General features: G+C 41.2%; 3 protein-coding genes across 5 annotated transcripts in view; 2 read left to right on the top strand and 1 right to left on the bottom strand.

Moving 5' to 3' along the window:
- Positions 1–3201: 3201 nt before the first annotated feature.
- mbd3a (methyl-CpG binding domain protein 3a) lies at positions 3202–8381 on the top strand. Its single transcript, XM_035799434.2, is given in 8 exon segments — positions 3202–3541; positions 7002–7161; positions 7248–7290; positions 7293–7354; positions 7703–7793; positions 7927–8104; positions 8236–8278; positions 8280–8381. Coding segments are annotated over 8 exon segments (693 nt in total). The 5' UTR covers positions 3202–3527.
- Positions 8382–9719: 1338 nt separating this feature from the next.
- On the top strand, positions 9720–18505 carry LOC118401820 (RNA-binding protein MEX3B). 3 transcript variants are annotated; one of them, XM_035799430.2, is made up of 4 exons: positions 9720–9851; positions 10703–11250; positions 12451–12707; positions 13071–18505. In XM_035799430.2, the coding sequence occupies exons 1-4, from the start codon at positions 9763–9765 to the stop codon at positions 14256–14258; spliced, it is 2082 nt and encodes a 693-aa protein (XP_035655323.2). In that variant the 5' UTR covers positions 9720–9762; the 3' UTR covers positions 14259–18505. The 3 variants fall into 3 exon arrangements, with proteins under 3 accessions (XP_035655323.2, XP_035655324.2, XP_035655325.2); XM_035799431.2 differs by having other exon boundaries at positions 9764–10120; XM_035799432.2 differs by having other exon boundaries at positions 9776–9882.
- Positions 18506–19601: 1096 nt separating this feature from the next.
- The window catches only part of LOC118402489 (protein unc-13 homolog A-like), a 113744-nt gene continuing 105436 nt past the window's right edge, over positions 19602–27909 (bottom strand). The window contains exons 45-47 of the mRNA XM_052477407.1: positions 27595–27820; positions 23682–24002; positions 19602–20662 (exon numbers count right to left, since the gene is read on the bottom strand). The gene's annotated coding sequence lies outside the window, so the exon portion shown is untranslated. The remainder of the gene's footprint in view (positions 20663–23681; positions 24003–27594; positions 27821–27909) is intronic.

Consider the following 27909-nt stretch of genomic DNA (forward strand, 5'->3'; position numbering starts at 1 on the left):
GCATCTCCACTTTGCTGACCCTCAACACTGGGGCCCCACAAGGTTGTGTTCTCAGCCCCCTCCTGTACTCCCTGTTCACCCACGACTGCGTGGCCATGCACGCCTCCAACTCAATCATCAAGCCTACAGAGAGTAGTCGCTCAACGTCAACTAAACAAAGGTGATGATCATGGACTTCAGGAAACAGCAGAGGGAGCACCCCCTTATCCACATCAGAAGGGCAGCAGTGGAGAAGGTGGGAAGTTTTAAGTTCCTGTGCGTACACATCACAGACTAACTGAATTGGGCCACCCACACAGACGGTGTGGTGAAGAAGGCTGAGGCTGCTACCTACATTAAGACCCAATCACTGGACACTTTAATAAATGGATCACTAGTCACTTTATACAATGCAACTCTAAGTGATGCCTCTTTAATAATGTTTACATATCTTACATTACACATATCACATGTATATACTGTATATGTATACACGGCAGGGTAGCCTAGTGGTTAGAGCATTGGACTAGTAACTGAAAGGTTGCAAGTTCAAATCCCTGAGCTGAGAAGGTACAAAATCTGACAAGGTACAAAATCTGTCGTTCTGCCCCTGAACAGGCAGTTAACCCACTGTTCCTAGGCTGTCATTGAAAATAATAATTTGTTCTTAACTGACTTGCCTAGTAAAATAAAGGTAAAAAATGTATACCATCTATTGCACCTTGCCTATGCAGCTCGGCCATCGCTCATCCATATACTTACGTACATGTTCTCTTTCACCCCTTTAGATTTGTGTGTATTAGGAAGTTGTTGGGGATTGTTAGATATTACTGCACTGTTGGAACTAGAAACACAAGCATTTCGCTACATTCGCGTTAACATCTTTCACCTCTCTGTATTTGACAAATAAAATTTGATTTGATGCTCCAGATACTCAACTAGTCTAAAGAAAACCAGTTGTATTGCTTCTTTAATCAGAACAACAGTTTTCAGCTGTGCTAACAATTGCAAAAGGGTTTTCTAATGATCAATTAGCTTTTTAAAATTATAAACTTGGATTAGCGAACACAACATGCCATTGGAACACAGGAGTGATGGTTGCTAATAATGGGCCTCTGTAGATATTCCATAAATCTGCTGTTTCCAGCTACAATAGTCATTTACAATATTAGCAATGTCTACACTATTTCTGATCAATTTGATGTTATTTTAATTGGACAGAAAATGTGCTTTTCTTTCAAAAACAAGGACATTTCTAAGTGACCCCAAACTTTTTAACTAGTCAAGGTTGTGTGTGGTGTGTGTGTGCCCTAATCTACAGATTTCACATGACTTGGTAATAGAGATAAGCATCTTAGTCACAGATATCTTTTTAAAAAATGGGCCTCACATTAATCCTCAGGATCTCGTCACGGTATTTCTGTGCATTCAAATTGCCATCGATAAAATGCAATTGTGTTAGTTGTCCATAGCTTATGCCTGCCAATACCATAACCCCACTGCCACCATGGGGCACTCTGTTCACAGCATTGACATCAGCAAAACGCTCACCCACACAATGCCATACATGTGGTCTGCGGTTGTGAGGCTGGTTGGACTTACTGCCAAATTCTCTAAAACGACGTAGAGAAATGAATGTACAATGCTCTGGTAACAACTCTGGTGTTCATTCCTGCAATCCGCATTCCAATTTCACACTCCAAAACTTGAGACATTTGTGGCATTGTGTGACAGAACTGCATATTTTAGAATGGCCTTTTTATTGTCCCCAGCACAAGGTGCACTTGTGTAATGATCATGCTGTTTAATCAGCTTCTTGATATGCCACACCTGTCCATGTGGATGGATAATCTTGGCAAAGGAGAAATCCTCACTAACAGGGATGTAAACACATTTTAGAGGATGCTTTTGTGAGTATGGAACATTTCTTGTATATATTTTTTTCAGCTCATGAAACATGGCACCAACACCTTATGTTGCGTTTATACTGTAGTGATCAATGATATAGTGGAGGGTAAATGCAGTTTACACACCTTTTGATGAAAAATTAAGAGACAGCAATCAGAGTTTACCACTACATCACTTGTAGAGATCATGTTTTAAGATGGTGAGGTTTCTAGCTGAGGATAGCTGAAGACACGAGTTACAATCTCTCACTTTGCCAGAAATTCACACGCATACAAAGTCTAATTGTAGTTGTCAGTGTTAGACTGTGGTAATGTTTTCAACTTTGAACAGTCATTCAATAAACTTTATTACTGCTAAATAGATACTTTGGGATTTTGTCAATGAGGCACTTTATCTCCTTCGCCAGAGTCGGATGAACTCATGAATAGCGCTGTTATGTCGGTATCCAGTATGAATGAAATTAGCAGTGGTGGAAAAAGTACCCAATTTTCATACTTGAGTAAAAGTAAAGATGCCTTAATAGAAAATGACTTAAAAGTTGCCCTGTGCAATACTGCATGAGTAAAAGTCCAAAAGTATTTGTTTTTGAATATAATTAAGTATCGGAATTACATGTAATTGCTCATATATACTTAAGTATCAAGGGTTGAAGTATAAATAATTTAAAACTCCTTATATTAAACAAACCATAGGGCACCATTTTTTTTAAACGAGAGCCAGAGGCACACCAACACTCAGACAATAATTTACAAACGAAGCATGTGTTTAGTGAGACCACCAGATCAGAGACAGTAGGAATGGCCGGGGATGTACTCTTGATAAGTGTGTGAATTAGACCAATTTACTGTCCAGCAAAGCATTCAAAATGTAAGGAATACTTTTGGGTGTCAAAGAAAGTGTATGGAATAAAACGTACATACTTTTATTTAGGAATGTAGAGAAGTAAAAGTTGTCCAAATAAAAATAGTAAAGTACAGATACCCCCCCCAAAAATACTTAAGTTGAACTTCCAAGTATTTTTACACCACTGGAAATTAAAGGTATTTTCGCAAGGCAATGCTAACTAGCGTTAGCGCAATGGCTGGAAGTGGAAGTCTGTCGATATGTCCTAACGTGCGATAAGATTTTGAGGTGTTTGACAAGAGTAAATGTCAAGTGTACTAGTGCTGTTTCATCGCGATACAAAATCCTAAATGCTCATTCAGATAAACATTGTTACACCATGTGCCATCCACAGACTGTCAAATTTCTAAATCTAAAGCATTATTTTAAAAGGAGACATCGGAATTCCAGAAATCTCCCTGATATAAACAGCCTGGCACCATTGCGCAAAATAAACTATGATTGAGCTATGCGCGGGACGGTGCAGGAACTGACCAATGGCCCGAACAATGGCAGGCACTAATGGGCATTTCCTGAAATCAATGAGTTTCTTGATACTCAATGACTGATAGATAACATGCACGAATGGGCGTGTCCTGATTAAAAAAACGCCCTGAATTGCGGTCTGCAATTACACCATGTTGGAGAGCACAGCTGAGCAGAAAGAAGATCCACAACATTAATTTCGAGACTCATTTTTCTGTCCTATGCAGATACCCTAATCGACAAATATCCAGCAATCATAACCTGCAACAAACATGGAGAGAAAAAGGTGGGTTTTAACGAATGGCTCAAAATAGTATTGAGAAGGACAAGTAGTAACCATAAAGACGGTAGACGTTATCGAAGTCTGCAGGAAAAGCTTTATATCTCATTAGGGAAAGCGTATGTCTGGCAGGCTGGCATTCTTGTTACTCGATGGAGTAGCCTGGTAGCTAGCTGGCCACTAAAGTAAGAAATCGTCCTCTTACTAGCTAAAACTGTAACACAACCGTCTCCAGATAGCAAATCAATGCCTTTTTTTATGCTAAATTTCGCTTACTAGCCATCGTTTGTTAACAAACTAACATCAGCCCTCCCGTATCAGGTGATCACACATGTAATTGTTTCAGCTAACGTTAATTAGCAAGTAGGTGTCGGTCACGAATCTTTTGGGTGAGTTTAACATTCGAGACTGACAAACAAATCACCATGTGTCATAACTACTCTATTTCTAGATTAGTTAGTCACATTTACCCATGATACATCGCGCATTTGATGCTCTTGAAAACGATCAATGTTTACATCAGTGTTAATTGATTCTCATGATGTGGACTTTCTGGGTTATACCGTGCTGTTGGTTAGCTAGTATGCTACGCTAGCTAACTTTTCATGGTTTACTGATGTTTTTTTTGCCGGCTGAGGCTCTCTTAACATTTACTTCATTGTAGTCATTTAGTAACTTACAGTGCATTCATTATAAGATGGCTAGGTGGGACAACCACATCAGTCATAGTAAGTACATTTCTCCTCAATACAGTAGCTATCAGCGAAGTAAGAGCTTGTAAGGGAGGGAAAAAGTAAAGTGTGAGTTTTCACGAAGCCCCTTTTTTTCTCATACAAGGCTCTTTAAAAAAAATATTTTTTTAACTATGCAACTCGTATCATGTTTCAATATGCAGTAATGCTAGTTTCCTGAACTACAATAACAATTATTGATGTTTCTGAAGTCTTTCTGAAAAGTACTTTTTTTTCTCCCCCTCATGGTTAACTACAAGTAAGTTTTAAAAGACAGGCTGTGTGGTTCATGTGCTTATTTATATTCATGAGCTCGCTTTGACTGACAGCTCTTTGACACGCCTTTGTCAAGCAACTTGTATGCAGTGTTGCAGTAAAACCATCTCAAGCTAATTTGGTGATACAGAAATCAACTCAAACAACAATTAAATTTAATCTGATATTTTAAAAAATGACCTTTTATTTAACTAGGCAAGTCAGTTAAGAACAAATTCTTATTTACAATGACAGCCTAGGAACAGTGGTTTAACTGCCTTGTTCAGGGGCAGAATGACCAATTTAAAAATAAAAAAGTATATATTTTTTAAGATAGATAGATGCATGTAACCTAGTGGTTACAGCATTGGGCCAGTAACCGAAAGGTTGCTAGATCGAATCCCCGAGAGACGAGTTAAAAAGATATATATATATATATACTGCTCAAAAAAATAAAGGGACCACTAAAATAACACATCCTAGATCTGAATGAAATATTCTTATTAAATACTTTTTTCTTTACATAGTTGAATGTGCTGACAACAAAATCACACATATTCAATGGAAATCAAATTTATCAACCCATGGAGGCCTGGATTTGGAGTCACACTCAAAATTAAAGTGGAAAACCACACTACAGGCTGATCCAACTTTGATGTAATGTCCTTAAAACAAGTCTAAATGAGGCTCAGTAGTGTGTGTGGCCTCCACGTGCCTGTATGACCTCCCTACAACACCTGGGCATGCTCCTGATGAGGTGGTGGATGGTCTCCTGAGGGATCTCCTCCCAGACTTGGACTAAAGCATCCGCCAACTCCTGGACAGTCTGGTGCAACGTGGCGTTGGTGGATGGAGCGAGACATGATGTCCCAGATGTGCTCGATTGGATTCAGGTCTGGGGAACGGGTGGACCAGTCCATAGAATCAATGCCTTCCTCTTGCAGGAACTGCTAACGCACTCCAGCCACATGAGGTCTAGCATTGTCTTGCATTAGGAGGAACCCAGGGCCAACCGCATCAGCATATGGCCTCACAAGGGGTCTGAGTATCTCATCTCACGTCTGTCACATGTGCACAGTGTCAACCTGCTTTCATCTGTGAAGAGCACAGGGCGCCAGTGGCGAATTTGCCGATCTTGGTGTTCTCTGGCAAATGCCAAACGTCCTGCACGGTGTTGGGCTGTAAGCACAACCCCCACCTGTGGACGTCGGGCCCTCATACCACCCTCATGTAGTCTGTTTCTGATCGTTTGAGCAGACACATGCACATTTGTGGCCTGCTGGAGGTCATTTTGCAGGGCTCCTCCTGCTCCTCCTTGCACAAAGGCGGAGGTAGCGGTCCTGCTGCTGGGTTGTTGGCCTCCTCCACATCTCCTGATGTACTGGCCTGTCTCCTTGTAGCGCCTCCATGCTCTGGACACTACGCTGACAGACACAGCAAACCTTCATGCCACAGCTCGCATTGATGTGCCATCCTGGATGAGCTGCACTACCTGAGCCACTTGTGTGGGTTGTAGACTCCATCTCATGCTACCACTAGAGTGAAAGCACCGCCAGCATTCAAAAGTGACCAAAACATCAGCCAGGAAGCATAGGAACTGAGAAGTGGTCTGTGGTTATCATCTGCAGAACCACTCCTTTATTGGGGGTGTCTTGCTAATTGCCTATAATTTCCAACTGTTGTCTATTCCATTTGCACAACAGCATGTGAAACTTATTGTCAATCAGTGTTGCTTCCTAAGTGGACAGTTTGATTTCACAGAAGTATGATTGACTTGGAGTTACATTGTGTTTAAGTGTTCCCTTTATTTTTTTTGAGTAGTGTGTATATGTGATGTGTGATATATATATCTGTCTCTCACGTCACACACAGAGAGCTCCAGTTTGGAATGTCTCTTGTGAAGCGGTTCACAGCACATGGGACCGGGAGACCCATGATTAGGCTCACAATTGTCCAGGTTAGGGGAGGGCTGCCCTTAGGTTATCGCCTCAATTGGCTGGCCGGGATTTCCTTGTCCCATGGCGCTCTAGCAACTCCTGTGGTGGTCCGGGCACATGCACGCTGACACTGTCGCCAGTTGTATAGTGTTTCCTCCGACATTGGTGCGGCTGTGTGTCAAGAAGCAGTGCGGTTGGGTTGTGTTTTGGAGGACGCATTGCCCTCGACCTTTGCCTCTCCTGAGTCCCATCGGTGTAACTCCTGTCTATCTACCAATTGGGGAGAAAGTTTTTTTTTTTTTTTTAATAAATAAAGCAACAATCATTTTTCATAATTTGGTCATCATACTTTAATCTGGCTTCCTTAAAATATCAAATTTCATGAAAAACATGATTTTGACTGTTCATAATATATTGTTTTGTCCTCAGTGCCCTCATTAAAGTTGTAACTGCAGGTTGCTGATAAGCTGCCCTCAGGTTATCGCCTCAATTCAATGCTAATGTTTTTTTTTTTTTGCTGTCCTCTCTTACTGCCTCATTTAGTGACCCTGGAAAGAGATTCCTGAGCAAGCCCCAGCTAGCTCGTTACCTGGGCAACACCATTTAGGTGCATGCCATTGAACCCCGTGCAGGAAGGATGCTCATGAATAAGCTTCAAAGGAACCGGCGCAAGCATCGCTATGACAACAACCATCAGATCAAGGTGAGAGGGTTTTGTAGACCAGGATCATGTAATCTGTTTGACCTTTGAACAATGATCCCTGACCTGTTTCTCTGTCTGTTTTGAAGGTTAAGCCGGACCTGAACACGACCTTACCAGTCAGATAGACAGCATATATCACCCTAGCAACAAAGTGAAGACAGACCCCCACAAGGCTGTCGACCAACCAAGACAGGTGAGTCCAGTGATGCTCGGCTCTTATTGGTTGTGATATAATGATACTGTTATGTTATTGCTGCCATATGGTAGGGAGATGAAGTCCTCTACTCTGGCCTAGCCCTCAAAAGCTTATTATATATATATATATATATATATATATATATATATATATATATATATGCCATTTATTATTGGGATGAGTCACTCAATTTAACAAGCTTAATCAAAGCTTGTTAAATCATTCCTGTAATGTAGCTAAACATTTTGAGATGTGTTGAGTGGCTGTGATTTTAAATATATTATTCACATTAAGTGATGCACGCAGAATCCAATGTCTAGTTCTTTACACAGTGTTGGTCCTCAGCTGTTTTGGGAGAGGAAGCTGAGTGGTCTGAGTGCGTTTGAAATTGCAGAAGAGCTGGTGAAAACCATGGACCTTCCCAGGGGCCTACAGGGTAGGTACACTGACCTTCCCAGGGGCCTACATGTTGAGTACACACAGCAGCGAATACTTGAGTTTCAATATATACACATAAACACACAAAATTGTTGGGTTTTATCTGACCCTGTGTATGTCCCCGTCCCCAGGTGTTGGGGCTGTGTGTTCAGACAAGACCTTGCTCTCAGCAATCTCCAGCGCCCTGCACACCAGCCCCAACCCTGTCACTGGTCAGCTGAACGCAGCTGTGGAGAAGAACCCTGGGGTATGGCTCAACACCGCCCAGCCGCTCTGCAAGGCCTTCATGGTTACCGATGACGACGTCCGGTAGAGTACACATAAACCCTGTGGTAGGGCACAACAACACCCAGCTACTGTGGGGCCTTGTCGTTAACCCTGCCAAGAGGACTCCTAAATCATTGATCCCTAACCCCTCTCCCACTATGTGGTGTCTGTAGGAAGCAGGAGGACCTGGTCCACAATGTGAGGAGGGTGGAGGAACGCTCTGATGGCGGACATGTTGGTTCACATAGAGGAATCCACCAATAAGGCAGATGCTCTGAAGAAGGCGCAAACCGAGCAGGAGGACAAGGAGGGCGTATAGCCAAGGTACAGCAGAGCAGTGTAAAAATAGATAGCTTGAGGTTACTTTGTCTTTTACAATGTTGTGTTCTGTGAGTTTGTTCATAATACCTTACTTAGGGAGAGAACGAATAAAGCCCAGAATTAAAACATTAACATAATTCTGTGACAATACCAGTGGTAACATGCTATAGACAAACTTATTGATTTACTTGTGATCATTTCTCTCCTACGGGGTTGGTGAATACTACAGAGGGCTGCCTGGAACACTGTATTCTACCCATACATGTACAGGATATTCACCAGGATCTGACTAGCATCGGTCAACATGAAGGGTCCTCTCTCCCACTGAGATCTCCACATAGGTCTTTCTGTCTGGAAGTCGGCCAACTACAATTGAATACATGTGTATTTTCGACCAATTTAAATTGATTTTAGATGGGAAGGGGGGAAGAAATTAAGACGTAGACTGTGCCATTACTCAGTTGCCTATTTGGGATTTAGTTTTATTTTTTAAACTTTGTGGCAAGTCACAATTATGCTGTAGTTATTTAACAGATTTTAAAATATTTCTGTTAACCTGTTCTTGATTTTAGGTATGAATGCGATGATCATTCACTGTCATATGAAGATGTCTGGAAAAAGTAGGAACCCCCCCCCATGAATTGTAATTGTTCAAATTATGCTTTGTAGTAAAAAAAAAAAACATTTAGTTTTTCCTCAGAGGGATTTGTTACCATTGCCCGTTTTAGAATTTGTAAGTCAAACATCAAGCAATTAATTTTTCTATTACAAAAATAAATGCAGTCTTGTCATGTGTTCTTTTAGATGCTTGCTATGTGAGATCAGCAGACAGAGAAGACTCCACCAGACTTGTCTGGTTTTGTAGGCTACGTAGTGATTCTGTAGGTAGGTCAATGTGAGCATCAGAAGTTGAAGCTTGAGTTTGTATAGCAATCAATAATGGATAATTAATGTATTATTCTAGAGACTACATGGAATCTGGCATCTATTATTCAGTTATTGTCCCATTTGGTCAACCTCAAGGGGTTGACAGGCACCCACACAATAACGGGGACATTGCTTTCGCTCTAGACCTTCAGACACAGTTGGTGATCTTGAACTGCTACCCGTGACAAAAATGTTGATGTTGATAGGTTATTTTTGTCTCCATTTTCCCAATAACCCACTCTGCCCAACCTGTGACACCATCTTAGCATCCATAACTGTCAATTTCCCACGACGTTTTCAAAAACTGACACGGATCCAGCATGCAAATTATAATCTGCTTTATCAATTTCCAATGTGGGAAATTATCCACTAGCACAATCACTGAGGTATAAAATAACAAAATCGATCGCGGCGTGCGTGCCTTGGCCTTTGAACCCATTGTTGTGTCGCGGATGACGTCAGTTCTGTGTGCGAGACAGGCAGAGCGGCGTGCGCCTGGCGAGACAAAGGCGGCGGACCAGGGAACAGCTAAGAGAAAGAGGTTAGCTAGATCCAGATACAATTTACGGGAGGTATGTGCATTAAAATGTAATAAACTACGAACCGATACGAAAAATGACGGGCCGCTGAACGACATCTGGCTGGAATAGGTTCTCATCCACAGCCTGTCCCTTCTCATTCGTTTTTTAAAAAATTCTCCAACGCCCCCCAATTTAGCGAGCTAGCTAGCATTAGCGCACTGGTCGCCACTCACCATTCCTTCAAGAATCAAAAGAGAGGAACTCAATAAAATCGGGAGTTGGCCAAAGGGTAAAGTACATTTCAAGATATTTTACCCCCCCCAAAAAAGTATTTGGCTTAGACATTATTTAACGGAAGAATTTCTGCTTTGCTTTCCAACTAACGTTAGCTAGCTGTGGTACTCCCAAACAAAGGGGACGACAACGTGACTGACTCAACTGTGGAAATAGCTAGTTTGCTAACTAGCGTACTATAGCTAGCTAACAGATTAGCGCTTTTCCAAATGTGATGCTCCCTTTTCGGGATGATACCCATTGAATAGACAAAATAGAATGATCTAGTGTTCATTGTTATGGAATATTTAATATTGGCTTATTAAAATATGTATGATGCACATTTCAACAAGATAGTCAGTCACACAGACTATTTTTGCCAGACAGTGAGACGGAATGCAACACACAGACAAAGCAGGCTTGAAGGGAACGGCGTCCAAGACGGAACAACACACTAACCTATTTATCGTTACGGAACTAACTAGCTATATGACAGCAAATGTTTTCACAGCTTTTAGTACGTTTCATTGGTGTGTTTTCTAAAAACGTATGGCTAAAAACGTTTTGTGCTGAAACTCCCTTTGTTTGCCTCTCCCAGAAAAGAGCGCTTTTACACCCACAGGCGACCCAAGATCGGATGTTCATCCTCGGGGACTATGCCTAGCCCCTTATTCCACCCCGAGATTATGGACCACGACATGGTAGTGAGCAGCCAGCACAACGGGGTCAGCCTGCCCCGAGAAACGGATCAGGAGTCCCGGGACGAGGGCCATCAGGAGGTTCTCCGCTTCGCCATGGACCAGCTGTCACTTATGGCCCTGGAGAAGGTGGACTGTGGGGGCGGTGGTGGAGGGCACGTTGACCCACTCGACGAGAACCAGGGTCCAGTCTCCGAGAATTGCAACGGCGGTTATGTCAACCTGCAGTTGCTGGAGCACCCAGGAGGCTCCCGGGAATCCCCGACGTCCTGCTCCCCGTCTCCAGAGTACTATGGATCGGGCGGGTACCACATGGCTGGCCCGCACTCTCACTCCATGCTCGGGGAACAAAACTCAATTATCTGCAATCGTAAAAGGAGTGTCAACATGACCGAATGCGTACCTGTGCCCAGCTCCGAGCACGTTGCTGAAATAGTGGGAAGACAAGGTAAGAATTACCCCCACTTTTGTTTACCTATATGGTTTGACCGTATCTAGCTAGTTCATAAGATATTAAAGCTAACGTTATAGATGTTATGGTCTAGTTATTACAAACTACCCCTCTCATAACCACGAATGCATAGGACCATGCACCAGACAGCCTTCCTTTGTTTGGGGGGGTGATATGTCTCTGAAACGTATCAGCGTCTGGTGTTATTATGATAGTTGTTATTGATGTGTACAGTGGATGTTGTTTATTCGCATATTATATGTAGACATAATGATTTCCTGGCCTTATTTGCATGTCCTTACAGCAGTGTTAAATCAACTACAGATGTTATTGGTTGTGTATGGTGCATGGGTAGCAGGGAGGGGGAGGGGTAGGAGAGGGTCAGACAAAGCGGCAGATTGTCGGGAGTCTGGACATGTCTAGCAGACTGCACCAAACAAAAGAAGCCTATCGAGCAATTTAGCGATATGCGCGACAGAAGTCACACATTTTAAACAATATGTCTGGTGTTTATATTTACGTCCACGTTCAAATTAGATTTGTAGTAATTTTATGTAATTCATGCTTGGCCCTAAAGCGAGGCAGTTGGGATGGCCGTCGCGCATAACTCGGGACTGGGCGGTGTTTTCGCCCCGCATCCAGCCCAGTCGACCGCTCTCGGTCGTTTTTAAAAATACATACACATTTTCTCTCTGCGCACAATATTGACTACTATGCTTGGTTCGCGGTTGTGGCTACGTTATGGCATTGTTCTCTTTGTTTGAAAATGCCATGCTTTCTGCCTCCCAGAATGACATCACACACGTCCCATCCTATTGGTGGGTGAGAGCGAACTGTCCATATTTAAAGAAACAGTGCAGCGGTCCTTGGGTTAGCATTGTAAATGCTACGAGGCTAATAAATTACAGGCCTACATAATGGAAATATATATTTTTGCCAGGCTGTTTGTCAACCAGTGAATGCAGTGCGGACAGATTATTTTAACCAGTTTGGTAAACATTTGTCCACAAAGTCCTATTCTCTGAATCAAGTTAGTAGCTATATATTATGTATTGTTCATCTTCAGTTTATGAAACAACCATTACTTTACACAAAAATTCCCCTATTGAAAATGATTAATTCTCAACTCTGCTAAACACAATTGGCCAACATTGTTATTTCCCCTCTTCCTCACCTTTCCATCTCTCTCTGCCCCAGGCTGTAAGATCAAGGCACTGCGTGCAAAGACCAACACCTACATAAAGACCCCGGTGAGGGGCGAGGAGCCCGTGTTCATCGTGACAGGGCGCAGGGAGGACGTGGAGATGGCCAAGCGGGAGATCGTCTCGGCGGCCGAGCACTTCTCCATGATCCGGGCGTCCCGCTGCAAGGCTGGGGCCACGGGCACAGGAGCACCCGGGGCGGGGGGAGCAATCCCAGGACCCCCACACCTGCCTGGACAGACCACCATACAGGTACGACAACCACAGTGGGAAATACAGTAACCTAATGTTTTGTTTGCTTGTTGTTTATTTAACCAGGTGAAAGGGAGCCTTTGCCAGTAGCCAGCAACACAAATACCTGTGGAGATATACAAATATGGGTTAGCTAAAATGCCCCCACGTTGAATAGAGGCCATGATAATATCTACTTTCATACACTTAGTTCACAACCGTTCAGTTCCATTTAAATGGCAGTTCTTGGTATTGTTTTACTGCTCTGCCAGTACACTGTGATTCATCACCTGTTTTTATGGGTATGTAATTTCCTCCATAGTTTTACATGGTCAGGTCACGTGGTCTGGAAAGCCCTTACTCTTATTTCCTCCCCTGGTGCAGGTTCGGGTGCCATACCGTGTGGTTGGGTTAGTGGTTGGTCCTAAGGGGGCGACCATCAAGCGCATCCAGCAGCAGACCCACACCTACATCGTGACACCCAGCCGGGAGAAGGACCCTGTGTTCGAGGTGACTGGCATGCCAGAGAATGTGGACCGAGCCCGGGAGGAGATTGAGACACACATCACCTTGCGGACCGGGGCCTTCGTGGACCTACAGGGAGACAACGACTTTCACACCAACGGAACCGACGTTAGCTTAGAGGGCCTGGGCTCGCTGGGTGCTGCTCTCTGGTCTCGGGCCAACAACCACCATGCTGCCCCTCCACCCCCACCTCCTCCTCCACCACCGCCCCTCCCGCTGGCCATGCACCACTCATCTGGGAGGAAGCTGTCCTCCTTGGCCTCCTACCATCAACATAAGGGAGGGATGGGCTCTGAGAGCTACAGCGCCCCCAGGAGGGCCACAGAGGGAGACAGCCCAACCAGCCCCTTCAGCACAGGCTCCAGCAGCGCTGGAGGAGGCGGGTTCACCCCTGGCCTCCCCTCTGAGGAGCTGGGCTTTGAGTTCAGCGCCGCCAACATCTGGGCACCCTTCGTCAATGGAGGAGGAGGGAAGGTCCCAGGCTCCTCCCAGCAGCAACCTCTCCGCCGAAACAGCAGCGGCCTGAGTGGAGGCGCCATCACACCCCGCCTGTCGCCCACCCTGCCCCCTGACGCCGTGGTGGGACCCCTGGATCATCCTATGGCCCGCCGGGCCCAGAGCGACCCCCTCAGTGCCCTCTCATGGCTGCAGTCGGGCGGTACTGGTGCAGGGACCATCTCCGGAGGATCTAGCTCCAGCTCCGGAGGCTCATCCACCGGTTACTCCTCCTGCTCAGCCTCCTCCCTGCCCGGAGGCTCTCCCACAGACTCAGAGGGCGGGGGCAGTGGAGTGGGCCTGGCCTCTGGCATGCTGGGCCGGCTGAAGCCTCCGGCAGGCTCTGGGGCTGGAGGTCTGATTGGTGTAGGGCCAGGGGGCGGGAGCAGAGACTGTTTTGTGTGCTTTGAGAGCGAGGTGACAGCGGCCTTGGTGCCCTGCGGCCACAACCTCTTCTGTATGGACTGCGCCGGACAGATCTGCCAGTCCGCTGAGCCCGAATGCCCTGTCTGCCACATCCCTGCCACACAGTGCATCCGCATCTTCTCCTAATGAACCCCCACCCAAAGACAAGGGAGAGAAGTGGAGGTGAGAGGAGGAGGGTGTCATCTTAAAAAACATCACTTTTTTCCCTCTCTGACTATCCAACAGAACTGCAGTGGGGCATCAACTGTGGAGGAACGGACACCAACAACCTTTGCTAATAGGATGGGCTATAATGATTACAATATTAGAAATGACACTATAAAGATGTTGATTTAATTATAATAACTATGACAAGAATAATGGTAGTAATAATTATTATTATTATTTCCAGACGGGCTGATTTTGGTTCATTCTGCAGACTGCAGAAGTAGTTGGATCATGAGATTTCACGGTGGACTTGTGTCTTATCTTTCTTCAGGCCTTCATTCTGACCTGGACAAGCCTTCAGGACTCAGCCTCTAGGTTGTCTGTCTGTATAGTTTTCATTCCCTCGCGTCTTCTTCAGATATCTCTGCCTGCTTCTTTCACAATCCTTTTCCTTTGCCACTTTTGTAATTAATAACAGATATTTTTCGACGGAGCTGCCTAGACCTGCACCTTTCTGGTTTCTCTCCGATGTTCTTTGACAGGATACGAAACACTGTTTTTCTGGTCTTCTCTGTTCTCTCTAACTCTCTCTTTCTCTCATGCTATAGTGATGTAAAGGAAAGGCTTTGGGATTGTGGTATGAGCCTGGAACTGACTTTAAAACGGGCACAGAAAGAGACACCTATGAGACAAGGCTGAGGGACCTCATAGATGTTATGAATGAAGACTGAAACACTTAAGATATTTATACTGTTCAAAAACTGATATTCAATGTCTTGGTTTTAACGACCAGTATAGGAATAATATAATAGTTTTAAGTTATTTAAGGAATATCAGTAGTAATGCCATAAGGTCAGTTACTCAGTCCCCGTTGGTCTGTCTTTCTCTCAAACCCTCTCTTCCTATCTACCCCCCTCTCCTTCAATAGTTCCAGAGTTGGGCTTTGTTTCTGGTTCGATTGAATGAAGCGGAGCCGAGCCTTGTATTAAACCCTACTGTTGTATTCCACGTCGAATGCTCAGCTGACAACAGAATGTGTAATTGAAACAAACATGTCTTTTTTTTGGCTCCATTCCTCTTTCTTCCCCTTGTGGAGCTCAGTGTAGACACCTAGCCATCCACATGACAAACTAAACCCAGTCCACCCAGATCTTCTATCTGATTTGGACAGCTAAATATTTTTTAGAAAGGTTTTGGCTTTTTCACTGTAAACTGTGGCCCGGTTTTCCCCTCACTTCTCGTCTGTCTGTCTCTGTTTGTCTGTCTGTCTCTCTTTGTCTGTCTGTCTCTCTTTGTCTGTCTCTCTTTGTCTGTCTCTCTTTGTCTGTCTCTCTTTGTCTGTCTGTCTCTCTTTGTCTGTCTGTCTCTCTTTGTCTGTCTGTCTCTTTGTCTGTCTGTCTCTCTTTGTCTGTCTGTCTGTCTCTCTTTGTCTGTCTCTCTTTCTCTGTGTGTCTCTCTTTCTCTCTCTTTGTGTGTTGAAGTCCAACAGGAGTATATTGGTCTTGGTGATGTCACACACACACACAGGAATGTCTCTGCCAATAGGGATCTTGGTTAAGAGGAGGCGGCCCGTCCCCAGTATTAAGGGGCGTCAGAATGAGCTGTCTCTCTCTGCACTGCAAACCTTGAGCGACACATTGTAACGTTTTTAGCCCCCAGCTAAGCTCTTTTTCTCCTAGTCTAACCCCGGATCACCCAGCCCATGCGGCAGTGGCATCCTGGGAGATATGTTTTCTGTGTGTTTTCTTTCCAGTAAGTTCACATCAACTGCCTCTCTCCTATGGTGTTTTTTAACTATGATGTGGACAGGTTGGTTTTGTTGTGACGGTACGGTACACAGTTGTAGTATGTAGCCCTTTGAACGTATGTACGGATGTATTCATAGAATGAGACAAGCCATGATAAACAAGATTAAAAACAGGGCTTCCTATGAGCACACACACTACATTTTCAGGTGTTTTAACATTCTCATTGGTGACAACAGCGAGAGTAATAAATATATCCAATATGGCAGCTAGTAGCTATTTCATCCAGGGCTTCCAGACACTATGTGTTCAAACCCAAAAAGCTGCAGAATGTGTTGCTTGTTCTTTTCTCTCTGGTCCAAGTCTATAGAACAGTAGTCAACCTTGTTTTTTGTCAACCCTGTTAGTACCGGTCTGTCTCGGTGGTCAACCCTGTTAGTACCGGTCTGTCTCGGTGGTCAACCCTGTTAGTACCGGTCTGTCTCGGTGGTCAACCCTGTTAGTACCGGTCTGTCTCGGTGGTCAACCCTGTTAGTACCGGTCTGTCTCGGTGGTCAACCCTGTTAGTACCGGTCTGTCTCGGTGGTCAACCCTGTTAGTACCGGTCTGTCTCGGTGGTCAACCCTGTTAGTACCGGTCTGTCTCGGTGGTCAACCCTGTTAGTACCGGTCTGTCTCGGTGGTCAACCCTGTTAGTACCGGTCTGTCTCGGTGGTCAACCCTGTTAATTCACGTCCATTGTCTGTGAACAAATGAACAGAAGGCCCTGTTCCAATACTTTTCAACTGCAGCCTTCCTTTCTCCCCTCACACCTTGAGGTACTATTCAGTGATCTACCATGTGTGGACAGGTGTTCCTAGCAATAAGGTCACTTCAGATCAGTGACTGCCTTCAGGGAGGGAGAAGGAAAATATGCATTTGAAGAGAATGAACACTCTTCACATGGTATAGGCAAAGCTGAAGCCAAGCTACTTTTTAACAATCCACTTCTGTGTGTCTAAGATGCGTGACTCTAAACGAGCTAGCCTAGTGAAGGGGACAGCAGCTTGACGTCTTAATCTGTAATCTAATAGTCAACCCTCATTTAGATGCACAATATCTCCCCCAACTTGAAACGCCCTCCATGTCTACAGATGTGCAGCTAGTAGCCACTGAGGACCATTTTACTGAAGACTACTCTAATGGTGCGTTGGTGCAAACTTGCTACTGACACAGATACTGTTTTTAGAAAAAAGGAACGGCCATCTAGGGCAGCACAGGGGCACAGCGTCCCCTCTCCTGCTCCTCTTTTAAGAATTAACTGTACAACCCTGACCACCCCGTGGACTCTTTCTCTCTACCCTCAACATGAGAGCGATCGATCTGTGTAAACTGGCAACCTGTCCCTGCTGGGCTTGATGTCAAACGTTTAGTTATCTCTGCTCCTTCAGACACAAGTTAGGTGCAGGGGACGACGTGACCATGTCTTTTTAAAGGAACAGCTAGACTGAGTGTTTGTGTGAGTCTCCTTTAGTGTTAAGTGGAGGCCAATTTTTAAAAGGGCCTCTTTTTTCCAGAACTGCCCATGACTTCTGTCACTTAATGTCCATAGTTGAATTTGCCAGGTGGTTCTGGTGTCGGTTCTGGTCTGGTTGTTTCACTAGTAAACTCTTTCCCCATGGTCCAGAGTGTTATGGTAATGTACAGTAACAAACAGCTAAAAGGTACAGAATATTCTCATATTCTGCAGATTCATTTTTTTCTGAACTTCACCCCTCTCCTTTAGGTTTGAAAACAGGGTTTATAGAGGCTCGTTGAGGAATGACCTCTGACCTTTTTGTGACAGATGTGGGCCCAGAGAGTGCCACGCCCATCTGGGCAAGCCACTCCCCATGAAACTCTGCCTTTCTATTTGCTTTAATTCTTTTTGTATGCAGAACCAAAATGTTACATCAGCAAACAAGGTTTCAGGCCTGACTTGTATGTATATACCCTGAATACAATCAATGGGATCTCGTTTTTAAAAAAGTTACCAGACTTAAGTAATGAAGTTAAGTGTAGTTTTTAAAAACATGTATAATTATTTGTAAGTTAACCATATGCATGTCTTCAAGCCATCAGGCATTAGAGGGGAGAAACTTTTTACACATTTTTATTTTTACAATTTATTTGCTTACCTAAATATCCCAGACAATAATGTGACCCTTTTTTATTACTTCTAAATGATTTTTTTATTTCCCATATTTTCCCCTTTATTTCCTGTGTACTACATATACATATAGCCAATTTTATAACAAAATGAGAAAATTATTGAAGAAATGTTTAAATTGAAATATATTTTATTTGAAAGTTTATGGACCTTTTAACCGTGAGCCGGAACAATTGTATACGCATATCATTTGAGCTGACTTGACGGTTATGAGAAATGTATCAAGAGTTTTATTTTTTATGCTTCTTTAATAAAATCTTGTTTTTGGTTTCTTTTTTTACTGTAAAACAATAACCCTATTGTGTTTGCGTTTTCTTTCACCTCTAGCTTACTTTACGGTCAGACCACATAATTGACTACCACCTTATGCTTTACCAAATGAACTAAATCTTAACTCTTATATTCTCAACTGCATTGTTGGTTGTTGGTAAGCATTTCCACGGTAAGGTCTACCTACACCTGTTCTATTTGGCGCATGTGACAAATAAAATTAGATTTGACTAGAGTCGTAACTAGTAGGTTACCTTGCGTTCCACACTTTCAACCAAGGTAGGTTGTGTTTACACAGGCAGCCAATTCTGGTCTTTTATTTCACTAATTGGTCTTTTGAGCGATCCGAATTGGGCCGCAAGTCTAAACTTACCCTCTAATCAGACCCTGAACACCAGTGGGTGCAATTATCATAAATTACAGAACCAGGGCTGCGTAGTGCATAGTGTAGGGGGCGGAAGGGTAGCCTAGTGGTTAGAGCTTTGGACTAGTAACCGGAAGGTTGCAAGTTCCAACCCTCGAGCTGACGAAGGGGTGTCGTTCTGCCCCTGAACAGGCAGTTAACCCACTGTTCGTAGTCTGTCATTGAAAATAAGAATTTGTTCTTAACTGACTTGCCTAGTTAAATAAAGGTAAAATAGAACGTTCAATTGAATGGTGCTGTACTGAATGACCATTGCCCTTTAAATACATCACTCGTGCCATTTTAAGAATGCTTATTTGGGGTGGATGGGAAATTGAGGACAGGGGCTATGTTTATCAAAACTGAAGCATGACTGTCCATAGACTGCTTTCAAGGTAATGAAACGAGTAGCTTTTAAATATGGGTGAGCTATCCCTTTTTTTTCATCTAAATTTGGGCACATTGTCATCTCTCATTCCACCACATGGTGGCAGTAGATATCAACCATGGGCTATGAACGATCGGGGTGGGCGGTGTGCATACTGCCAAAGCTCTCCGGTTTAGACGGGATGCAGCTGCAGTTTCCAGCAGACAGCTTCTGGAAACAGTAGATAGATTTAGTAGGACAATACATAGTAAGGACAGTGTGTTTTTACATGATCACTGAGCGTCAGATATGCTCTAATAGAGAAGAGAATAAAGTACAGAAAATTGCAGTTGGACACAAATGGCCTTTTTAATAGGAAGCAGTTCACAACCAGGCTGCATTCTAACCCACCTTCATTCTAGATAAAGAACAATCAATCGTAATGATAATAAACAAATTAGAAACATCCTCAGTAGAAAATAATTCTCTCATGCGAATTCCGTGTACACGCTACATTCATATTGGTTAAATATTTGTATGTATTCACAAGCCTTTTAAAAAATAAAATGTTATAATTCATTATCATTACATAGGTATTCAAATGAAAAGAGAAAAAAAAGTGGTAACATCAAAGAGACGCGTGCTGGCACGATAAAGTTCATTTTCCCTTCATGCACTGGTGTTTGTTTTTATTCACAGGGTGGGCATCACTTGGTCTCCATGGAGATGTGGTGGCGTGCATGCATGTCATCTCACGTGTGCCCTTTTGTGCTTGCGCATATGTTAGTGTTTATATATGTGCGTGTGTGCAGTCTTTCTATGAGTGGTAACAAAGAGCAGGTTCTTGGAGTTAAATGAAGTCATACATGTACTATCAGAAGCACCACTAGCAGTACTGTCAGCGGTCATGATCATGTGATGTGAAATTACATTCAGAAGCTTTGCCTTTGGTTAAACAGAAGCTCAGAAGATAAAAAAGAACAATGTATTAGCTCTCCCTCCACAATGCAACATGACACAGTCCATGTTGCTCTAGCTGTGAAAAGTGTTGATTCAAACTCATGTACAACAAGCACAAACATCACAATACAAGCATTTTGTGCCAACACCCATATGGCATTTGCATTGTCAAAAAGAAAAGTAATAAAAAACTATATTGTGACACACGGGAGAGAGCCAGTGAGATGTGTTGTTTTACAGTCAGCCATGTTGAAAACGGGAAGGGTTGGGTAGGGCGCCCCTGGAGCAAATTAGGTTTAAGTGCCTTGCTCACGGGCACATTGACAGATCTTTACGTGCTGAGTGGGTGGTTGATATATAGATGGCTTGATGTGGTATTATTAAAACTACTACGATGGCTTGATGTGGTATTATTAAACTACTACCATGGCTTGATGTGGTATTATTAAAACTACTACGATGGCTTGATGTGGTATTATTAAACTACTACGATGGCTTGATGTGGTATTATTAAACTACTACCATGGCTTGATGTGGTATTATTAAACTACTACGATGGCTTGATGTGGTATTATTAAACTACTACCATGGCTTGATGTGGTATTATTAAACTACTACGATGGCTTGATGTGGTATTATTAAACTACTACGATGGCTTGATGTGGTATTATTAAACTACTACGATGGCTTGATGTGGTATTATTAAACTACTACGATGGCTTGATGTGGTATTATTAAACTACTACCATGGCTTGATGTGGTATTATTAAACTACTACGATGGCTTGATGTGGTATTATTAAACTACTACGATGGCTTGATGTGGTATTATTAAACCTACTACGATGGCTTGATGTGGTATTATTAAACTACTACCATGGCTTGATGTGGTATTATTAAACTACTACGATGGCTTGATGTGGTATTATTAAACTACTACGATGGCTTGATGTGGTATTATTAAACTACTACGATGGCTTGATGTGGTTTTATTAAACTACTACGATGGCTTGATGTGGTATTATTAAACTACTACCATGGCTTGATGTGGTATTATTAAACTACTACGATGGCTTGATGTGGTATTATTAAACTACTACGATGGCTTGATGTGGTTTTATTAAACTACTACGATGGCTTGATGTGGTATTATTAAACTACTACCATGGCTTGATGTGGTATTATTAAACTACTACGATGGCTTGATGTGGTATTATTAAACTACTACGATGGCTTGATGTGGTATTATTAAACCTACTACGATGGCTTGATGTGGTATTATTAAACTACTACGATGGCTTGATGTGGTATTATTAAACTGCTACCATGGCTTGATGTGGTATTATTAAACTACTACCATGGCTTGATGTGGTATTATTAAACCTACTACGATGGCTTGATGTGGTATTATTAAAACTACTACGATGGCTTGATGTGGTATTATTAAACTACTACCATGGCTTGATGTGGTATTATTAAACTACTACCATGGCTTGATGTGGTATTATTAAACTACTACGATGGCTTGATGTGGTATTATTAAACTACTACGATGGCTTGATGTGGTATTATTAATCTACTACCATGGCTTGATGTGGTATTATTAAACTACTACCATGGCTTGATGTGGTATTATTAAAACTACTACGATGGCTTGATGTGGTATTATTAAACTAGTACCATGGCTTGATGTGGTATTATTAAACTACTACCATGGCTTGATGTGGTATTATTAAACTACTACGATGGCTTGATGTGGTATTATTAAAACTACTACGATGGCTTGATGTGGTATTATTAAACTACTACGATGGCTTGATGTGGTATTATTAAACTACTACCATGGCTTGATGTGGTATTATTAAACTACTACGATGGCTTGATGTGGTATTATTAAACTACTACGATGGCTTGATGTGGTTTTATTAAACTACTACGATGGCTTGATGTGGTATTATTAAACTACTACGATGGCTTGATGTGGTATTATTAAACTACTACGATGGCTTGATGTGGTATTATTAAACTACTACGATGGCTTGATGTGGTATTATTAAACTACTACCATGGCTTGATGTGGTATTATTAAACTACTTTGATGGCTTGATGTGGTATTATTAAACTACTACGATGGCTTGATGTGGTTTTATTAAACTACTACGATGGCTTGATGTGGTATTATTAAACTACTACCATGGCTTGATGTGGTATTATTAAACTACTACGATGGCTTGATGTGGTATTATTAAACTACTACGATGGCTTGATGTGGTATTATTAAACTACTACGATGGCTTGATGTGGTATTATTAAACTACTACCATGGCTTGATGTGGTATTATTAAACTACTACGATGGCTTGATGTGGTATTATTAAACTACTACCATGGCTTGATGTGGTATTATTAAACTACTACCATGGCTTGATGTGGTATTATTAAACTACTACCATGGCTTGATGTGGTATTATTAAACTACTACGATGGCTTGATGTGGTATTATTAAACTACTACGATGGCTTGATGTGGTATCATTAAACTACTACGATTGCTTGATGTGGTATTACTAAACTACTACCATGGCTTGATGTGGTATTATTAAAACTACTACGATGGCTTGATGTGGTATTATTAAACTACTACGATGGCTTGATGTGGTATTATTAAACTACTACCATGGCTTGATGTGGTATTATTAAACTACTACGATGGCTTGATGTGGTATTATTAAACTACTACGATGGCTTGATGTGGTATTATTAAACTACTACCATGGCTTGATGTGGTATTATTAAACTACTACGATGGCTTGATGTGGTATTATTAAACTACTACCATGGCTTGATGTGGTATTATTAAACTACTACGATGGCTTGATGTGATATTATTAAACTACTACCATGGCTTGATGTGGTATTATTAAACTACTACGATGGCTTGATGTGGTATTATTAAACTACTACCATGGCTTGATGTGGTATTATTAAACTACTACGATGGCTTGATGTGGTATTATTAAACTACTACCATGGCTTGATGTGGTATTATTAAACTACTACGATGGCTTGATGTGGTATTATTAAACTACTACGATGGCTTGATGTGGTATTATTAAACTACTACGATGGCTTGATGTGGTATTATTAAACTACTACCATGGCTTGATGTGGTATTATTAAACTACTACGATGGCTTGATGTGGTATTATTAAACTACTACGATGGCTTGATGTGGTATTATTAAACCTACTACGATGGCTTGATGTGGTATTATTAAACTACTACGATGGCTTGATGTGGTATTATTAAACTGCTACCATGGCTTGATGTGGTATTATTAAACTACTACCATGGCTTGATGTGGTATTATTAAACCTACTACGATGGCTTGATGTGGTATTATTAAAACTACTACGATGGCTTGATGTGGTATTATTAAACTACTACCATGGCTTGATGTGGTATTATTAAACTACTACCATGGCTTGATGTGGTATTATTAAACTACTACGATGGCTTGATGTGGTATTATTAAACTACTACGATGGCTTGATGTGGTATTATTAAACTACTACCATGGCTTGATGTGGTATTATTAAACTACTACCATGGCTTGATGTGGTATTATTAAAACTACTACGATGGCTTGATGTGGTATTATTAAACTACTACCATGGCTTGATGTGGTATTATTAAACTACTACCATGGCTTGATGTGGTATTATTAAACTACTACGATGGCTTGATGTGGTATTATTAAAACTACTACGATGGCTTGATGTGGTATTATTAAACTACTACCATGGCTTGATGTGGTATTATTAAACTACTACCATGGCTTGATGTGGTATTATTAAACTACTACCATGGCTTGATGTGGTATTATTAAACTACTACGATGGCTTGATGTGGTTTTATTAAACTACTACGATGGCTTGATGTGGTATTATTAAACTACTACGATGGCTTGATGTGGTATTATTAAACTACTACGATGGCTTGATGTGGTTTTATTAAACTACTACGATGGCTTTATGTGGTATTATTAAACTACTACGATGGCTTGATGTGGTATTATTAAACTACTACCATGGCTTGATGTGGTATTATTAAACTACCTCGATGGCTTGATGTGGTATTATTAAACTACTACGATGGCTTGATGTGGTTTTATTAAACTACTACGATGGCTTGATGTGGTATTATTAAACTACTACGATGGCTTGATGTGGTATTATTAAACTACTACGATGGCTTGATGTGGTATTATTAAACTACTACGATGGCTTGATGTGGTATTATTAAACTACTACGATGGCTTGATGTGGTATTATTAAACTACTACCATGGCTTGATGTGGTATTATTAAACTACTACGATGGCTTGATGTGGTATTATTAAACTACTACCATGGCTTGATGTGGTATTATTAAACTACTACCATGGCTTGATGTGGTATTATTAAACTACTACCATGGCTTGATGTGGTATTATTAAACTACTACGATGGCTTGATGTGGTATTATTAAACTACTACGATGGCTTGATGTGGTATTATTAAACTACTACGATGGCTTGATGTGGTATTACTAAACTACTACCATGGCTTGATGTGGTATTATTAAAACTACTACGATGGCTTGATGTGGTATTATTAAACTACTACGATGGCTTGATGTGGTATTATTAAACTACTACCATGGCTTGATGTGGTATTATTAAACTACTACGATGGCTTGATGTGGTATTATTAAACTACTACGATGGCTTGATGTGGTATTATTAAACTACTACCATGGCTTGATGTGGTATTATTAAACTACTACGATGGCTTGATGTGGTATTATTAAACTACTACCATGGCTTGATGTGGTATTATTAAACTACTACGATGGCTTGATGTGGTATTATTAAACTACTACCATGGCTTGATGTGGTATTATTAAACTACTACGATGGCTTGATGTGGTATTATTAAACTACTACCATGGCTTGATGTGGTATTATTAAACTACTACGATGGCTTGATGTGGTATTATTAAACTACTACCATGGCTTGATGTGGTATTATTAAACTACTACGATGGCTTGATGTGGTATTATTAAACTACTACCATGGCTTGATGTGGTATTATTAAACTACTACGATGGCTTGATGTGGTATTATTAAACTACTACCATGGCTTGATGTGGTATTATTAAACTACTACGATGGCTTGATGTGGTATTATTAAACTACTACGATGGCTTGATGTGGTATTATTAAACTACTACCATGGCTTGATGTGGTATTATTAAACTACTACCATGGCTTGATGTGGTATTATTACACTACTACGATGGCTTGATGTGGTATTATTAAACTACTACGATGTCTTGATGTGGTATTATTAAACTACTACGATGGCTTGATGTGGTATTATTAAACTACTACCATGGCTTGATGTGGTATTATTAAACTACTACGATGGATTGATGTGGTATTATTAAACTACTACCATGGCTTGATGTGGTATTATTAAACTACTACGATGGCTTGATGTGGTATTATTAAACTACTACCATGGCTTGATGTGGTATTATTAAACTACTACGATGGCTTGATGTGGTATTATTAAACTACTACCATGGCTTGATGTGGTATTATTAAACTACTACGATGGATTGATGTGGTTTTATTAAACTACTACGATGGCTTGATGTGGTATTATTAAACTACTACGATGGCTTGATGTGGTATTATTAAACTACTACCATGGCTTGCTGTGGTATTATTAAACTACTACGATGGCTTGATGTGGTATTATTAAACTACTACGATGGCTTGATGTGGTATTATTAAACTACTACCATGGCTTGATGTGGTATTATTAAACTACTACGATGGCTTGATGTGGTATTATTAAACTACTACCATGGCTTGATGTGGTATTATTAAACTACTACGATGGCTTGATGTGGTATTATTAAACTACTACGATGGCTTGATGTGGTATTATTAAACTACTACGATGGCTTGATGTGGTATTATTTAACTACTACGATGGCTTGATGTGGTATTATTAAACTACTACCATGGCTTGATGTGGTATTATTAAACTACTACCATGGCTTGATGTGGTATTATTAAACTACTACGATGGCTTGATGTGGTATTATTAAACCTACTACCATGGCTTGATGTGGTATTATTAAACTACTACCATGGCTTGATGTGGTATTATTAAACTACTACCATGGCTTGATGTGGTATTATTAAACTACTACCATGGCTTGATGTGGTATTATTAAACTACTACCATGGCTTGATGTGGTATTATTAAACTACTACGATGGCTTGATGTGGTATTATTAAACCTACTACGATGGCTTGATGTGGTATTATTAAAACTACTACGATGGCTTGATGTGGTATTATTAAACTACTACCATGGCTTGATGTGGTATTATTAAACTACTACCATGGCTTGATGTGGTATTATTAAACTACTACGATGGCTTGATGTGGTATTATTAAACTACTACGATGGCTTGATGTGGTATTATTAATCTACTACCATGGCTTGATGTGGTATTATTAAACTACTACCATGGCTTGATGTGGTATTATTAAAACTACTACGATGGCTTGATGTGGTATTATTAAACTAGTACCATGGCTTGATGTGGTATTATTAAACTACTACCATGGCTTGATGTGGTATTATTAAACTACTACGATGGCTTGATGTGGTATTATTAAAACTACTACGATGGCTTGATGTGGTATTATTAAACTACTACCATGGCTTGATGTGGTATTATTAAACTACTACCATGGCTTGATGTGGTATTATTAAACTACTACGATGGCTTGATGTGGTATTATTAAACTACTACGATGGCTTGATGTGGTTTTATTAAACTACTACGATGGCTTGATGTGGTATTATTAAACTACTACGATGGCTTGATGTGGTATTATTAAACTACTACGATGGCTTGATGTGGTATTATTAAACTACTACGATGGCTTGATGTGGTATTATTAAACTACTACGATGGCTTGATGTGGTATTATTAAACTACTACCATGGCTTGATGTGGTATTATTAAACTACTACCATGGCTTGATGTGGTATTATTAAACTACTACCATGGCTTGATGTGGTATTATTAAACTACTACCATGGCTTGATGTGGTATTATTAAACTACTACGATGGCTTGATGTGGTATTATTAAACCTACTACGATGGCTTGATGTGGTATTATTAAACTACTACGATGGCTTGATGTGGTATTATTAAACTGCTACCATGGCTTGATGTGGTATTATTAAACTACTACCATGGCTTGATGTGGTATTATTAAACTACTACGATGGCTTGATGTGGTATTATTAAACCTACTACCATGGCTTGATGTGGTATTATTAAACTACTACCATGGCTTGATGTGGTATTATTAAACTACTACCATGGCTTGATGTGGTATTATTAAACTACTACCATGGCTTGATGTGGTATTATTAAACTACTACCATGGCTTGATGTGGTATTATTAAACTACTACGATGGCTTGATGTGGTATTATTAAACCTACTACGATGGCTTGATGTGGTATTATTAAAACTACTACGATGGCTTGATGTGGTATTATTAAACTACTACCATGGCTTGATGTGGTATTATTAAACTACTACCATGGCTTGATGTGGTAT

Source organism: Oncorhynchus keta, chromosome 23, assembly GCF_023373465.1.
Source record: "Oncorhynchus keta strain PuntledgeMale-10-30-2019 chromosome 23, Oket_V2, whole genome shotgun sequence".
NCBI classification, from domain to species: domain Eukaryota; kingdom Metazoa; phylum Chordata; class Actinopteri; order Salmoniformes; family Salmonidae; genus Oncorhynchus; species Oncorhynchus keta.

Coding starts and splice junctions, on each gene's coding strand:
- LOC118401820 (XM_035799430.2), top strand. CDS start 9,763: ATGACGTCAGTTCTGTGTGCGAGACAGGCAGAGCGGCGTGCGCCTGGC. Junction 9,852..10,702: donor GGAACAGCTAAGAGAAAGAG/GTTAGCTAGATC, acceptor TGCCTCTCCCAG/AAAAGAGCGCTTTTACACCC. Junction 12,708..13,070: donor CTGGACAGACCACCATACAG/GTACGACAACCA, acceptor CCCCTGGTGCAG/GTTCGGGTGCCATACCGTGT.